The sequence below is a fragment of the Mesocricetus auratus genome, unplaced genomic scaffold (assembly GCF_017639785.1).
Source record: "Mesocricetus auratus isolate SY011 unplaced genomic scaffold, BCM_Maur_2.0 Super-Scaffold_100004, whole genome shotgun sequence".
NCBI classification, from domain to species: domain Eukaryota; kingdom Metazoa; phylum Chordata; class Mammalia; order Rodentia; family Cricetidae; genus Mesocricetus; species Mesocricetus auratus.
In genome coordinates, this window is record NW_024429189.1 from 99,432,620 (window position 1) to 99,450,424 (window position 17,805).

Here is a 17,805-nt window from a genome sequence, read left to right on the forward strand (position 1 = left end):
CCTGTCCATCTCCTGCCTCCCAGTGGTTCTGTGTCTGTGACTCCCCAGTTTACAGGTTACAGGAGGGGGTTATTTAGCAGACCTTTTCTAAGCATCTGCTGGTCATTTGCTCTCCTGATGAGCACTTGATTTCCAACGTCAGCTACAAAGGGAGGAAAAGGTCATGACATCCCACTCTACTCCCGCAAAGGGGTTGGTCCCCAAGGGAGAGTTGGTGCTCTCTGGTATGATTTGGCATCAACTATTTGTGAACAACAGCAGGGTTTGGGTCAAGTGTTTGTTGTAGGTCTCTGGTTGGGTATTGGTATCCCTTTCTTTCCTTACGAGCTGAGTCTTGAACCAGACTTGCAAATGCCTACAGGACAAATACAGTGATACTTAGCATCTGGGGGGTTGTGTGACACTTGGCACCTGAAAAGTTGTTTAGGAGAAAATTTGGCATTTGAAATCTAATATAAAGTAATTGGGGTGGAAAATCCCATGTTTCATTTCAATATGTTCTGTAAAAATTCAACTCAAGTACTACCTACTGGTGGTTGGGATTTGGGTTAGGCGTTTTCAGGTGATTTAGGGATTTCTAGCACTGTGATAAAGACCGTGCCTACCTTAGTTACAGTTACTATTGCTGTGATGAAACACCATGACAAAAAGCAGCTTGGAAAGGGTTTATTTGGCTTACATGTCCACATCACTATTGATCACTAAAGAAGTCAGGATCGGAGCTCAAAGAGGGCAGGAACCTTGAGGCAGGAACTGATGCAGAGGCCACGGAGGATGCTGTTTACTGGCTTGCCACTCACGGCTTTCTTAGCCTGCTTTCTTATAGCATACAGGACCACCAGCCCAGGGATGACACCATCCACAATGAACTGGGACCTTCCCCATCAACCACTAATTAAGAAAATGCTCTACAGCCAGATCTTATGGAAACATTTTCTCAGCTGAGGTTCCTTCCTCTCTGATGATGTGAGCATATGTCAAGTGGACATAAAACTAGACAACACAATGACCATATGACTCTTGGGAGGAAAGAGTTTATTTCATCTTACAGATATAGTCCATCATGAAGGGAAGACAGGGCAGAAAGGAATCCACTGTCAAGACTGACAGCAAGCCATAATGAATGAAGATACTCAAGGCCTCCGACTATTGTTTGGGGCTTCCTTTCATGGAGAAGGAATTGGCTACTAAGGAGTCTAGAGGGGACAGTTCTGTTTTAATGAATTTATATTATAGATTTGGATTATGTCAGCCTTTGCATGTTGTACATTCCCCTTTCCATAATGCATCTGCTATAAATTATATATCTTCAACTATATTTGGGCATAAGATAGTAAAAGGGGGATTCTCCCTAAAAGTTCACTTGGGGACATAGCTTTACTTGTTGTTCATGTACCCTCAAATAGTTCAGCCTGGGCTGAACCCTGCCTCTTTACCCAGCCCTAACTGGGAACGTATTTGAATAGAACCTGGTCAATAAGGGAGGAGAAACATATTTGGAGAAGGCTGTGCATGCAACTCAATACAGGTTTGGGGCCGCAGGTCTCTCTCTTCCTGCCTCTCCCTCCCTCTCCCCCTCTCTGTCTCTGCTTCTCATTCTCTCTGTGTGTGTGTTGCCCAAGCCAAGCAGAGTCACAGATAACTAAACTATTCTCTACTTTTCCCTGCCACACAAAGATGCTGTCATGAATAAGTACAACTTAGGATTCCTGGCCTAGGAGCCTTGAGTTCACACTGAAAACCAAGAGCAGTGTTGAGGAGTGCTCTTTAGTTCAGAAGATGTGGACTCCAAGCCTCGTTTCCAGTTTATTAGCTCGTGACCTTGACAGGCTGCTTGACTTCTCTGCACAATCCCATTGGGTACGGGAGCTGGATCATCTTGGCTGGGTCACCTGATGTTCACAAGCATGTGTCCACTACGGTCACACTATCTGGGGCATGAGTTTTTACCTCACAGGAATTAGCAAATCATCATTCCCCGTGACCACTGTTTCTCAACACTCACCAGCACACTGTTTCTGAATTTGTGCAGGGGTGCCTATAATGCATGCTTGACTGAGCGGATGATGAATGGAGGGGGCTTGTGGGGGGCATGAGCCACAAGTGACGGCCGATACTACACCAGCAGCACTCCATCTCTCCCTCAAAATCAGCCTCTCTGTCGTGACCTACTATGAGCTATGCTGTTGAGACTGCTCTTTGGGGAGGTAGAAGCTGGTTTCATTTACTGTCATGGAACTTTGCGTAGCTCCTTAACCTCCGGGTATCTCTGGCTCCGGGGCATATCTGGCAGCAGTGCAGTCTGTCTTCCCGCATGCAATGTAAGTTACGTAGTCAATGAGCTGGCCCGGATGACACGGCTGTGTTGGCGTTTGCACAGGCCTCCTTCCATGAGCCTCAGCGCCTTGCTGACTCCATCCTGGTTTGGGTCTTGTGTCTCTGACAAATGTGCTGGCTGAGGACTACCCTTTGAGTAGCAAGGCCTCAATTTGAAATCTTTGTGGCTTTAATACTTGGCACCTGGCCTTTAGCAGCAACGAGGAAATCCACGTTGCAAGTGTACATCTTTGGGGGAAGAAACACTGGTTTTACATTTTTAAAAAAGTAGCAGTGATTGTCAGAGAGAGATGGGCCTGACTTCTGGTCCTGGTTCTTCGAGGACAGCCAGAAAACTGAGTGACAGCATAGAGGCCTAGTCCTCTTAGACTACTCCACCATTACAATGCTATGCGGCCAGGACAGTACCCTTGCTCTCTCCTAAAAGCCGTATGGCACACTTGGGATCCAGTCAGACACTGCCCTCTCTCCTAAAGGCCATATGGCACACTTGCGATCCAGTCAGGCATTGCACTCAAATTAGCCATCCCACTTCCAGTACATTGCCTTCTCTGCTGCAGTCTCTATGGAGGGCCACCAAGGCCTTTCATGATGATGTGTTGTTTGGATCACAGCACACAGGCTTTGGAGCCTTTATCTGCTCCCTCACAAAGGGCTCTGCCTCCTCCCTATGGCCCACTTTTCTATGTCACACCATTGCAAGTGTTGGGGGGCGCTCCTGGAGGCTTTTCTATACTTTCTAATCTGGTGGCATTAAGGATGGGTTCCATGTGACTCTGGTTTCAGCGATGCTTTAATTATTTGGGTTCCATTCTCCATTTAGTAAGAATGTTTCCTCTGCAAAGAAGTCTGAGAAGTTACCATTGCACTTAGGTTTACATTTGTATGGATGCATTTTAAAATTATGCTTCACAATTGCTAGGTGTAAAGCATGCCAACGGAGATACACCTTGGGGCCAATTAAAGTGATTTTTACATTACTTCAGTAAGTAACTACTGCAAAGCACCTTGGATTCTAGGGCCACTGACTAAAGGACTAGCTTTCAAATGGAAAGATTCGTTTCTTTACTTTTTAGGACTCAAAACTCAACTAAAAACAAACAAACAAACAAAAAAAACCCTCTACTTTTAGTGAGGTCTGTTTCCCAGCCCTCTTTGGTTCACCTCTATCTTCTCCTAACTCTGGGACAGTCACTTTCCCAAAGCTGGTGACAGTCTCCTACAAATATCAGTCTGCTGTGTGGATGTTGACTTGTTGGTTGGGAGTGGTGGACCCTGAGTTACACTGAGCTTTGTTGAGTGGGCTGTGGCTGAGCGGGGTGGGGGAAGGTTGACAAACTTGGTTTTGGATCCTGGTTCTCTATGACCTCAGGGTAGTTCACCTTCTAAGCTCTCATCTACCAGTAGGACAAGTAGGCAAGCTCTACTCACCCCCCTTACCCCGCCTCCCCGTCAGTGTGGGAATTGCATGAAGGATCCTATAAAGCACAGGTTTATACGTGTTAGGGATCATTATCCATTAAGTAAAGATGTGCCCTTGACATCCAGCTATCAAAAGCTGAGACCTCAGCTCTTCCTTTGTCTTTGTTTTATGGTGGGTTCTCAAGATCTAGAAAGGCACAAGACAAGCCACAGTAAGGACAGGGTAGGACAGGAAATCTGATGCCTGTTAGTGAGTGAGGAGTTGAAAGCAAAGATTAAGAAAAGTTCTAAGTTGGCCTCTTAGGACTCAAGGCCAAGTACTCTCTACTTGGCTGGAGGAGCTAGACTCTCAGTGTGCTGAGGCCCATGTTACACCTGACTGGACTCTTTCATAGCAGAGATAACGTTGGCCTTTAAACAGACAGCAGGCTGGGTGGGACACAACTGGACTGTATTCAAACCCATATACAACTCAATTTTAAAAGTCATATAAATAATACATTGCAGTTTTTAGCATCTATGGCAGATAATACAGCAAGTGGTGTGTGTGTGGGGGGGCATGCATTTAATATTTCACTGAGGACGTGTCACCTGAAAGAGGAAGGGAGGGAGGGAGGGAGGGAGAAAGAACGAAGCTGTTCCTCGGAACAGTGACATTTAAAGTTTTCCTCTCACGAATTTATTCCTTTGAGTGTTGCTGTGTAACCATAGGATAAGCCAAACTGCATGAACTTTGGCTAGAATGCAGCCAGTTCCCGGAGTGTTTCATGGGAAAGTCAGCCAACCATGAAAAGCTAAGGAGGGGCTGACCTGAAGGCCTGGGTTTGGGCAAACTAGGCAAGCTGAGCTGTCATTGGTGACATGTAATCAAGGAGACATGTAATCAAGGAGGTCATGGTGACCAGGGCCTGAAAGATCTGTCTAGACTTTAGCATGCAAATGTTTTTTGTTTGGTGGAGGGTTTCATTATGGAGCCCTGGCTGGCCTCATACTCAGAGGTCTGCCTGCCTCTGCCTCCTGAGTGCTGGGATTAAAGATGTGCACCACACCCAGCATCCTGTCGAGGCTCCAAACAGTAGAGCCCATGACAGCAGAGAAATAACAACTGCCATGCTCACTGTGTGCACACTGGTGTCTGAATAAAACTTTCCAAACTAAGTTCTTCTTTTTCCTCTAAAGATTTATTTATTATGCATACAACATCCTGCCTCCATGTATGCCTGCAGGCCAGAAGAGGGCACCAGATCTCATTACAGATGGTTGTGAGCCATCATGTGGTTGCTGGGATTGAACTCGGGACCTCTGGAAGAGCAGCTAATGCTCTTAACCTCTGAGCCATTTCTCCAAGTCCCCAAACTAAGTTCTTTGTGAGGGGAACCAGAGCTTGCAAATGCCTGAGTTAAGTTGAGCCACAGAAATTCAGGGGGTGCCTGACAGCTCATGAATACACACCTCTAAGGAGAGGCTAAAAGAAATCTCCAGGAAGTTCTTCTGGCTCAGATCTGTGGTCTTCAGCCAGGACTGTCTCCTGACTCTTGGAATTGCAGAACTCTCACTTCCCAGGTGGCTTTGTTGGGAAACAAAGCAACAGCTGAGGCTTAAAGCGCTCTGGGCTCCAGCCCAGCCCCTAAGTGTGCAACCTAGGAGGGCGGTGGAACTCAAGGAGAGCTCTTCCCTGTCTGCAGTTGAGTTTATTCGGAAGGAGAAAGGCTGTGTATGAACAAAGAAGACATCTCCCTTTAGCTCCCATGATGCGTCCCACCTACCCAAAACCCACCCATGTCTTCCTAAGGAAAAACCAGAATGTGACATTCAGGCAGCTGCCTAGGGTTTCTGCTTGCAGCAAGGCAGGGATGACACGGCAAAAAGCAGCCCCCAAGAATCTGGTATTGGCTTGTGATTTCTGAAGCTGAAGCTGTTTAGGGAAAACACCAAGAAGGGTAGAAACCCAGAATTCCGCTGAGTGGACAAACACTTCCTACCACACAGACAAGCCAGGGCTCTGGAAGCAGCCAGCCGTTAGTCCTCAGCGCATCAACATGGCGGTCTGCCCACTTCTCCTTACTTAGTTGGGATGGAGGCCTAGCTGAACTCTGAATCCTGTTGGTAGTGTTTTTGTCTTTTTGAGTGATTTTAAAGTGTGTGTGTGTGTGTGTGTGTGTGTGTGTGTGTGCGCGCGCGCGCGCACACTCACACAGCAGAAGGAATCAGATCCCTGGAGCTAGGTACTGGGAACTGGGTTAAGGGCCTCTGGAAGAGCAGCAAGCCTCCTAACTGCTGAGCACCCTTTCTAGCTCCATGGAAGGTGGTTTTTGTTAACAGAGAGCAGAGCCTGTTTTCTTGAGACCCAGTCCAGCAGCAATTGAGTCACAGATCTTGGTTGAGAATGGGCTTCCCTGTGTCCCTGCAGCACATGACTTTAAGAAGGACTTCAGTGTGTCTTTGGGATTCCCCAGGAATGGGGCTTCTAGTGTCAGCAATTCTATGAGGACCAATGGTCAGACCAGTGGTCACCTTCACAGATCTGACAGTCACTGTAACTGATGGTGCTGAAGACCACTGTAAACCCCCCCGCTCGTCTCTTTGACCTCCAGAGGAAAAGCGTGTCTAGACTCCCTCTGCCATTTTGGCAAGATGGGAGCTATGCTCACTTTTGTTAAGGACAGACCTGAGCTTTTGGAATGAGATTTGGACTTGCAACACATTGCTTTTACCTTTCTGCTCTCACTGCTGACTCACCACGCGGCACATAAGCAGAAGGTCAACTTCTAGTTACTTACATGTGCTTGCAAAGCCACAGAACCCGAGTACCGCGCTGGGCCCTAGAGCAGTAGCCGCCACCCTCCCCCACCACTTTATAGGGAAAGCAGCAGAAGCCCAGTCCACTGCTCTCAGTTCGAGGCAAGGTCAGGAAAGGGGATGTGCTCGCAGTGTGTTCCGATGAGGCAAGGCAGCTGGTGTAAGCACATGTTGTGTTGTTAGTCTGGAGGAAGCGCCACAGGTCCTATCCATCCTGGAAGGGCTCCTGGGTCCACCTAGGCCAAGTGGGCCTGCTTCACTTCAGTCTTGACCGCCAGTCAATTTGTGAAAGAGGTCCTCATCGAGCGTTTCATTTTGGTCCTTGGATCGGGTGGACAAGAAAATGTAGCCCCCGATGTACTCGTGCACAATCTTGCAATCTGCACTTAGGCAGGTAAACGCGATGGAGACATTTTGGTCAAACTCGATTGCCACCTGGAAAAGTAAGCCATGGATAAACTAAAACTCTGACAAGGAAGGATGAAAAAGCAGCTGTTATGCTGGGAACAGATAGTCTCCAAAGTTGAGGACTGTTGAGGGCCCCAAAACACAACGCAGAAAAAGGTTTTCTGAAAAATGCCTTTGCTCTTAGCGCCCTCTTGTGGTATTAACTCTGATGTGTGCCTTTGCTCTTTTAGAGGTCCTGATCCGGTCCTGATTACTCCCGTGTGGAGGGGCAAGTTTTGTGGACCATTCTGTTCCCTCATATTCTCCTACCCACTCCCCGTTTCCCCCCTCCTCTTCTGCCCTCCATTCTCCCCCACCAGTGCTCCCAATTTTCTCAGGAGATTTTGTCTGTTTTCCCTTCTCATGGGGATCCATATATGTCTCTCTTAGGGTTCTTTGTTACCTAGCTTCTCTGGGGTCAGGGGCATAGGCTGGCTATCCTTTGCTTTACATCTAACATCCACTTATGAGTGAGTACAAACCATGGTCGAGATGGGGGAAGGACAGAGAGGGAGAGCAAAGAAAGAGATATCTTGATTGAGGGAGCCATTATGGGGCTAGCGAGTATGTGAGTGTGTGTGTGTGTGTGTGTGTGTGTGTGTGTGTGTATGTGTGTGTGTGTGTGTGTGTGTGCACCTGTGTGCCCCTGAGGGCACCTATGTGGAGGTCAGAGGACATGGTCAGGTGACTTCTTCTGCCACTCTACTCATTCCTTTGAGACGGGGTCTGTTGATTCCTTTGAGACAGGGTCTGTTGTGGAACAAAGGCTCCATGTGTGAGCGAGCGTGGCTATTCAGAAAGCTCTTAGGATATGCCTGACTTCGCTCCTCAATGATGGGGTTACATGCAATTATAGTCATGTCTAATGTTTTACATGGATGCCAAGGATCGAAATCCAGGTCTCTTGTGCGACACAGCATGCATTCTTAACCACTGAGCAATCTTACCATCCTCAAGACAGATATTTTTATATCATCAGTAGCAAACTTCTGCATCAGTAGGATTCCAAAGCCTGTCTAACTTAATCTAGAACTTTCTATCATGCATGCTTTGCCTATACATAGTTCCTAGGATATAAAATGATGGATGTTGTTACACAGCTGTGTGCCATCTCTGGGTATCTCTATTGCTCCTTTAGCACTATTCCCCTTGTGGGCCTGGAACGTTCTCTGGGTAGGTGACTGAGCTGGGGGGGGGTCACAGGCAATCCTGACTCTTGGCAGTTAGATGAAGATTTTGGGGGGGGGCTTTGTTGTGTGTAGGGTTTCATCTAAGGTAGTTTCTGCTAAGCAATGATTGTGCTTAATCATATATAATCACATATGGTGAGTTTATGATCTGCCTGTAAGGAAAGTCTTTATAAAGCTAAGCCAATTGGCTGTGTTTACTGAAGAACTGTGGGCTTAAATTTGTTAGGAAACTGCCCAGAAATGTATCCTAGTATTTTAATAGGCTATTACCACATGTTCCTGGATCCTGAGTTCTAAATATAAAGGTACCTTAAAAAGACAGAGCAATGTGAATCTCTGAGAACGAACATTTATGGGTCAGCCTGGATTATCAGAAGCTTCTGCCTCACCTGCCGGATTTCCCAGTTGACATTCCACTGCTTCATGTTGGCGAATCTCCATGTGGTGACTGGAATCCCAGTGACTGCATCGATTCTAATCAACCTGTTGTATGAAACTCCCAGGATGTCATCTTTCTTGCTTCCTTTAAATCTGAAAATAATAGTATTGATTAAGAGAACAACTGTTATTCATATACAATTTCCTTAAGATATTTATTATTGTTGTTTGTATGTATGATGTGTATGTGTGGGTGTAAAACACATGTGTGAAGGGCATAGGACAACTTTATGGAGTCCGTTCTGTCCTTCCACCTTTATGTGGGTTCCAGGGAATTCAGGTAACCAGGCTATACAGCTTTTACCTGCTGAACCAGCTCCCTGGCCCCACATACAGTTTCCCAAAGGTCACTTCCATAACATTTCTAAATTATCTCAGAAGAAAAGACAATAAGCAATCTACATTCTAAAGGAGGGCACTTTTGTGGCAATAAAGAAGATATGCAGAATGGGAAGGAATTAAGGCTTTCATGAAGACATTCTTTAAAAGGAGATGACATCAGAGGAAAATGAAATCAGAGGAAGTCAAATCACTTCACACAAAATTAGGCTTAGGGGGCAGAATATTCATGGCCAGTAGGGAGTGAAGAACAGGAAGAAGTGAAGTTCCTGTGCTAGATAACATGATAGAGGAAAGCCAAGTGCAGAGGTGAGAGGAAGTTCTAGCATGAGGTCATTACGGTTTTAGACAGAGGTCAGAGAGGAAGGTGACAGAACCAAAGAGCTGATACCCAGGGGTGAGTGAGCTATGTGGGTATCTGGGAGGAAAAGTATTGCAGGAGAGGGTACAGCTACTTATGTGTATGAATATATTTAAAGATTACCAGGAGGCCAGGGTGACTGGCACAGCATAAGGAGGGAAGAGGAATGGACACAGAGAGCTAAGCTGTAAAGACATTCTGACTCTGAGTGGCACAGAAAGATGTCAGGCAGTTTTGAGCTGAGGCTCAGTATGGAGTGCCTTAGGTTTTACAAGAATCACTCTGACTGCTATCTTAGAAGACGAGGCTAGAGGCAGGGAAACTGGGTGGGGTCACTCTGGCAGTGGTCAGGTGGTAGTGAGAGTCTGTGTGTGCTCTGATGGCAGAGATGGTAGGATCTGCCAGTAAACATAGTGTCAGTGTGACAAAAACCATGCAGCCTGGAATGACTTGGGACACATCTACAAGAGCTTCATTTAGTAAGGTACAGAATAATTCAACAAGGGCGTCAGCTTTGGCGGGGTGATAGGAGTTTTGGACATGATAAGATGAGATGCCAACTCATTAGACACCCTGCTGTGGTTGGATGGGTGAATCTGCAGTTTAAGAGAGGGTTTGTGGTTCAAAATACACCTCTCAGAGCAACAACTCCTTATATAAAGGAAGTCAAACGAATGGCTGAGCTATAGTGTGAGGAGTGGTTTAAGTCTCATGGGCTTGTGAGTTCAGTATTCTAGGAAATGGGGAAGACAAGAACAAACCAGAAAAGATGAAAAGAATTGGCCAGGGAGAGAGGAAGGTGCCAGGGAGTGTAGGAGTGAACCCCACAAAGCTATCCGCCCATGAGGGCGGGGACAAGTAAATTAGCACAGGTAGATATAAAAGGAAGTGAAAGGAAAAGGACCCTCTCTCTTTCTCTTGGAAGCCAGCCACACTTCTAACTCCTAGCTTGTGTGACTCTCTCTCTGGTAAATAAATATATTGTATCTCCTATAACATCGGCTATCGCAATAAGGGAGTTCTGCTGTGATGGAAGTCTAGGTCCAGAAGCAAAGGCTAATGAGAAGTCTTGTGGCACACAGGCTCACAGTTAGCCATTGGATTCAGCAAAGGGTGACTAGTGGGCGACCTTGGACAACAAGTGGGAGGGTGTGGATGGGCAAGGACAGGCTTGAAGTGAGTTCAAGAAGAGAAGGAACTGGGGACACTATTATAACATGCTGGAGGAATTCTTCTGGGAAGGGAACAGACATGGGGGCAGGATGCGAGGCTGATACCAGTGTGAATGTTGTAGAAAAGAGAAAACCACTTTGGGGAAAATTCTAATTGAATAAAACACTTCTCATCTTATCTCATACCCTTGATTAAAATTAGCTCTACCTCTCTAGGGTCATTTCTATTCTTTTTATTGTCCATTCTGTCACCTTAAGTCTTTATTTTGAAGAAATAAATAAATAAATGATTTTTTTTAAAGACATGGTCCTATATGGTCCAGGCTGATTCTCCGTCTCTCAAGGACTCCATCTCTGAAGGATAATAAGTCTGCATCACCATGCTCAATTTTAGGAAGAATTGGGGATTGAAATCAGAACTTTGTACATGTAGATAAGCACTCTACCACCTGAGCCACACCTCTAGCCATTCAACATTTACTGGCACAACACATGTCTTGCTTTAGTGGATGAACTCCCCTTGGGCTGCTCTCCAGCTTCCAGTTATGATGCACGTACCCAGTTTTCTTCAGATGACCAAGTCCCTGCCGCTGCCTGTCGTCCTACATAGGAGGTCTGCATTAGCCCTTCCTTCTAACTAGCCCTCGAAAGTACAGGTTTTTAAAACTAAACCTTGGGCTTCTGCCTCAACATCTTTATAAACAAATTTGAGAGGCTACAGGTGTAGGCGCTGACAGGACATATGGGCAAAAGGAGAAGTCACATCAGGGAGTAATCATCCTGGGATGTCTGTGCAGGGACTGCCCACACTTTGCAGTTAATTGCCATGTGACTCACAGCGTTTCCCTGTTGGATTTGCTGAGCAGAGCAGGTCCAGATACCCCCTAGCATGCCCCAAAGCTGAGCCTTGGGAAGTCCAAAGCCAAGCCCCAGGGTCAGAAGCTGGCCTGGGAAGAGGTGGGACTGGATGCTGGGCCTGCTTGGCTTAAGTAACCCTGCTTCCCACTGTGTGGTGCTGACGTTCTGAGTTACAGGTAAGTCTGTGCCCCATGTGTACACACGTGCATACATGTGTGCTCATATGTGAGTATCTAATACAGCTTTGTCCTCTCTCCATCCTGTTTTCCCTTTGTGATGGGATGGAACCCAGGGCCTGAGCATGTGCTCTACCACTGAGCTACATCTCTAGTCCTAGATGCTTTGAGAAAGACTCTGGCTATGTAGCTCAGGCTGGTCATCAGTCAGCCTTGAACTCACGGTCCCCTTTCCTATTTCCTAATTGCCAGGCTGATAATGGTGTGCCACCGTGTATTATTTCCCTTACTTTTTTGTTATGAATAAAGCCGAAGGGATTTTTTTTGGTGGTGGTGGGGTGTAAGCAAAAGTTGAATGAGATATGAACAGAAGTAAATAGAAAAGTATGAACACATTCCCTTGCCAGCAGAGGCAGGAGGAATAGGATTTTGGGGAAAAACCAATGTTAGCTACTTTTGTGTATGGCTGTGTCTTACAATGCAAGCCAATCAGTCACGTTATGAAATGAGATTGTGATATACTACTTGCTGTGCCAGAGGATGAAGCATACATTTTTCTTAAGCCCCAGTCTCCCTTACTTAAAAATGTGGACTCAACTGGCTTGAAAAAAGAGTACTTGAAGTTGGGAAAATGATTGGAGGTAATTGGGAGGATCTGGGGAAGAAGGAGTGGCAGAAGGTGGATTTGACTAAAACACCAATTTATAAGCCTGTCTACAGACACACTTTGGAGAACCACACTTTATATGATAGACACAGCCAATGTATCAGTGCAGATTACCAATGTCAGTGTCCCTGACTATTGGGGTGAACTTGGACAAATTGTGTAACTTTTTTCTCACTTGTGAAATACAAGAAGGTAATAATAGATCAGCCACATGCAGGGCATTCAGACCCAGAAATCTTCTGTGAGTCACAGGAACACTGTCTTTTCTGGAATAGTTCTAGGATATACGTCTGTAAACCCCAAAACTACAAAGCCACACATGGGCCGCACTGAGAGAATACATAGCAGGGAGAGAAACTTGACATGAAGGGAGATCACAGGTGCACAAACTCAGGAGCTGACATTCTCCTTTTGGTTTGGCACAGGTGGTTAACCTAAAAGAACAAAATTTCTTTGGAAAAGCTGAACATTTCCTTTCCTACACTTAGCTGGGTTTCAGGGAGTGTTGACTCACCGAGCAGAAGGTATGGAAGATTCATAAGGGCATTCAAAGTACTTGGGCCATTTGTGAACTTGGCATTCTACACCTAGAACAAAGTAGGCTTCCAGAAAGCCACCTATGGCTGAAGTGAAGTGAAAGGCACGTGGATCCTGTAATTACCTGACGAGGTAGTAGGTGAGGCCGAACTCTGGCAAGGACTGCCATGCCTGGATGAACTGCAGCTTGGCTTCGACCAGAGGCATCTGGGCCACATTATGATGAGCTTCCAGGATCCGGGCTGCCAGCTATGCAGAAATGGGAGATGTCAAACTCTGCTTCACATTTGCTAATCGCTCTCTAATCATTCTTCTCACTCCAGATCCCCAGTGAGAACAATAAATGCAGGGCTCCCTGAACTCTGCACAGATGGCCCATTCTATTAATTAACTAGTTAGTTAACTCGTTCTCCTTTTTGCAGAGCTGCAAAAAATCATTGAGTAGAAGGAGGGCCAAGACCAGGCAACACACACCTACGTCTAAGGTTCATGCAAACGGCTCTCTTTTCAGTGTTGATTCCACTGGAATGGGCTCACCTGTGCAGTCTTTAATTGTGGGATATCCCTTTACATTGTGTGAATGTATGTCTCTGTGATTGGTTTAATAAAGAAGCTGACTGGCCAATAGCTGGACAGGTATAAGTGAGGTGATACTGGCAGACAAAAAGAGAGAGTAAGGAAGAAGAGGAGTCTCAGGAGTTGAAAGGAGATACAGAGGGAGCAGGAGAGGTACCGAGCCACGTGATAGAGCATAGAAAAGAAATATGGGTTAATTTAAAAATGTAAGAGTTAGGTGGTAATAAGCATGAGCTATTGGCTAAGCATTTACAATTAGTAATACGTCTCTATGTGATTATTTGGGAACTGGCTGATGGGACAGAAAACCCTGCCTACATCTAACCTGTTCTATGGGATCATAATTTTGATTCTTTTTTTTTTTTTTTTTTTGGTTTTTCGAGACAGGCTTTCTCTGTGGCTTTGGAGGCTGTCCTGGAACTCGCTCTGTAGACCAGGCTGGCCTGGAACTCACGGAGATCCGCCTGCCTCTGCCTCCCGAGTGCTGGGATTAAAGGCGTGTGCCACCAACGCCCGGCTCATAATTTTGATTCTTAATGGTTTTATCCTTAATTAAGTTCAGCACTAGACTATTACCATATTCAGTCAACAGTAAAATAATCTCTAACAAAACCAACAGTAATCCTCTCAAACTATCTGCTACCCAGTACATTGTCAAATTTCTCTATTTTTAACGATGATGGCCTTAATTGGATGGAGTCCCTCCTTTTATTTTAGAGAGTAAGTACTGTTACAAACAACCAAGCAGGCCAGAACCTGTTTAGACTTGTGCTTTTTTGCACAGCGAGGTGATACTAAACATTCTGGGTTCATATCCATGCTTTCTATACTAGAAGCCACCAGAGGCGATGAGTTCCGGTTTTTCATCTTCAGAAACGAAAGGATGTTGATGACCTCTGGCTGATAGGAGCTGTCTGCCATGGTTTTACCCTTTGAGGCCAAGATGCAGGCAGCCATCCACCGGGCATATTGATCCTCCTGAAACAAATGCCAGAGGGTTAGCAGCGAGCCACCTTGTCACAGACCAGCAGAGATTTGTAACACAAATAAATAAATGACACAGAGACTGATATTGACTAAGCTGAATATCAGAAAAACAAAGCAGCTGGCCACTAACTTCTTACCTCTATCTCAGACTGAATGGGCTGATCCTGTCTCCATGAGCTTTCAGAGTGTAACATTTCCTCAGTGTGGCTAGGGAATACCTCTCTGAGACCTTGCTTCTGTTTTATATACCTCTCATGAGTCCTGGGATTAAAGGTGTGAGCAATAATTCTCTTTTAGACTGATTTACTCTTGTATAGATCTGGGTAGTCTTGGACACACAGAGATCCGTCTCTCTCTTAATTTTGAGTCCTAGGTTTAAAGGTATGTACCACCACCTCCTAGATTTCTGGCTGCTGGGATTAAAGGTGTATGCCTGGCTTCTATTGTTTGTGGCTGACTTTGCTTTCTGAATTCTCAGGCAAGCTTTAATCAATCATTAACATCACCACAGGGATTGGCTCCATAGCTGATCTCAGCAAAAGGGTGAGAAGCAATGAGCTATGATATAAAACTACTGTTTTCCAATCACTGAAAGATATGAGGTGGTGCATTCTCTGAGAAGCTGCTAACTGCTGAAGGTAACACCCAGGAAGAACCTTAGAAGTGTGTTCTGTCAGCTTCGAACCATTCTGCACAGGGAATTTTGTGTGCAAAAAGGATGCCAGGAGACAAAGGGATCCTGAGCAGGGCAGACAAATGAAAGCCCAAATTTCCCGAGACCTTCACAGATACGATTTCCATCTTTATAATGGGTAACATACACGATAAAGAACACCCCAACCCACGGCTTTCTGTATTATTTGCATCCTCGTCTATCCCAGGTAAAGATTCTAACTCTAAGGAGACAATTAGGGCCTTAGGTGGGATTTAAACCAGTCAGTGGAAGTTGCTATTACCCTTTAATGCCTGTGCCAGGCAGCCTGGGACCCAGAATAAATAAAATCAGCTCAAACTGAAGTGAGGAGCCAAGCCTATATAGACCCGTAGTTCATCAAGATGTAGCCAGCTAATATCAGCCTGGAACATCAGACTCCCCCCTGCCAAATTCAAATGTTTTTAGAACACCAGGACAACACTGCTTACCATGTCTGCTATAGAGCAGCAGCTTGAGATAATAATCCCTCTATGGGGCTGCTATTTACTATAGTCATTATTTTTCCCTTTCAGTATAGAATTCAATACATCACAAGCAGCATTTAGTAGTTACTATAATCTAGGCACTGTGTTAGGTGGTTTAGCCTATGTGTAGGCTAATGTATGTGTTCTGAGCATGCCTAAGGTAGACTTACTTGGGTTGTAGGTCAGCTGTTTTAAATGTAATTTTGGCTGAACAGTTTTAATTTATGATGTGTTTACGGGATCGAACCCATTATATATACATCAAGTGTCTGTGTGTTTTGCTCTTGTATTACATTTTATTTGTTTGTCGCAGGTGCATGTGTGTCCTGGCGTATGAGTGCAGGAGGTGGGAGGACAGCCTGCTTTTTCCTTCCACTGTGAGTTCTGAGGATCGAGCTCAGATCATTCCATTTGGCAGCAGGCACCTTTCCTCACTGAGCCGTCTCACCAGCCCCTGCTCTTAGTCTTAATTCAGGGGAACTGAAGAGATTTAGTGGCTTTACTTACGTGGTCACATCTCAAATACACTTCATTCATACCATCAGCAACGGGGATTAGTAACTTGATTCCGAATTTCCTCCCAGCTACATTCACATCTGGTGCAATTTCACAGCCTGAAGAACAAAAAAGCGGGCAAAACGGAGTGCTGAGAAATATGTTGTAATAAATACCAATGTGTATCTACAGCAAAGACATGACAGTAAGCTAAAGCTGGAGGAGCAGATGATAGCAACAATTCCAGGAAAACTAAGTGAGCTTATAAACAACATGGCCAAGAAAATGATTTTATTATTAAAAATCAATTGAATTCATTTTTAGGATGATAGTGGCTATCTTGTTAGGAGCAATTATATATATATATATATATATATATATATATATATATATATATTTTTTTTTTTTTTTTTTTTTTTGAGACCAGATCTCAGTGTGTCCCAGGCCAGCCTTAAATTTACCGTGTAGCTTAGACTGACCTTGAATCCATAATCCTGTCTCAGGAGGTTAGCCCCACTCCTGGTATGAGTAAAAAAGAATTAAAAGAAAGCAGAAGTGATTCTCTGCTACAATGATGGCAGAGATGAGTACACTGGCTGATGAAATAACCCAGGAAGCCAGGACACCAATTCACTCATAGTCACTTTCAGTAGTAAGAACGGGTACTGAAGTAACTAAGAATGAAACATAATGCTTCTTGGCATTTTCCTCTCTTTTGTGTTGCTTGGGATCGAACCAGGAACCTTGCACAAAAGCAGGCGCTCTACCACTGAGCCAATCCCCAGCCTGGACACACTGCTTTTGAATCAGAAAGCCTCACATGCTGGATGAGAGGGGAGAGACACACCCCAGGCAATGTGCATGCCTGGTACTGCAGAGTTGCTGCTGTTGGGCAAGCAGCGAGTTCTTTCCGGTCCCGCCGGAATAGTGTAGTCAGTCTGTGCCACTGCGAGGTGCAAAAAGCTCTTACCTCTAATGTTCAGTTTTTCGATTGGCTCTCCTTGTTCGAGTTCCTTATTTTTAAAGTAGGCTATAGACGTGTCTTTAAAGACAAACCAATACTGTTTGAAAGCTTTTAGCATTAGCTTCTTGGGCCTGCAAATTAAAGCACAGCAGACATTTAGACGCCAACAGAACACCTTGCAAATTTTGAGTGGATTAAGGCCTTGGTTTAGCATTCTTTGTTTTTAAAAACAATTTTCAAATTTCTGGTTTTACTTCTTCTTTTTTCTAATGGTGCTGAGGCTCAGACCTGGGGCTTTGGGCATGCTGAGTAAGTGCTGAACCACCAACTGCGACCTGAGCCCACTAACATAAAAAAGCAAGAAATGAACCTTTGCTGTGTGATGCACAAATTCATGTAAATTAATGCAAAAGCCCAGAAGTCGGAAGCCAGACCTTGGGTCCTTGTTCTTCCTCTGCCTCTGTGGGACTCCTAACAGTGGAAGTAGGGTTGGTTGTCTTTGAGTCTTTTTGGTTCCTGGGACCCTATACCTCACATTAGATTGTTTTGTGCAGTCTTAACACAAGAGGGAGGTGCTTAGTCTTACTGCAACTTGATATGCCATCTTTTGTTGATATCCATGGGAAGCCTGGCCTTTTCTGAATAGAAATGGAGGAGAAGAGGATGGGGGAGGCAGACAGAGGGGAGGCTGAGGGGAAGGGGGGGTTCAGTCTGGATGTAAAATAATAAATAAATAAATATAATTTTTTGGCCTGTTTGTGGTGGTGCACACTCAATCTCAGCACTCAAGATGCAGAGACAGGCAGATCTCTGAGTTTGAGGCTAGCCTGGTCTACAGTGGGAGTTTCAAGACAGCCAGGG

At 45.2% G+C, this 17,805-nt stretch overlaps 1 protein-coding gene across 1 annotated transcript in view; it reads right to left on the bottom strand.

The window, feature by feature from the left end:
* Positions 1-6,446: 6,446 nt before the first annotated feature.
* The window catches only part of Fermt1 (FERM domain containing kindlin 1), a 37,382-nt gene continuing 26,023 nt past the window's right edge, over positions 6,447-17,805 (bottom strand). The window contains exons 10-15 of the mRNA XM_005068675.4: positions 16,951-17,075; positions 15,993-16,099; positions 14,076-14,297; positions 12,868-12,992; positions 8,585-8,726; positions 6,447-6,993 (exon numbers count right to left, since the gene is read on the bottom strand). Coding sequence (XP_005068732.1) covers positions 6,820-6,993; positions 8,585-8,726; positions 12,868-12,992; positions 14,076-14,297; positions 15,993-16,099; positions 16,951-17,075 — 895 coding nt within the window. The 3' untranslated portion in view covers positions 6,447-6,819. The remainder of the gene's footprint in view (positions 6,994-8,584; positions 8,727-12,867; positions 12,993-14,075; positions 14,298-15,992; positions 16,100-16,950; positions 17,076-17,805) is intronic.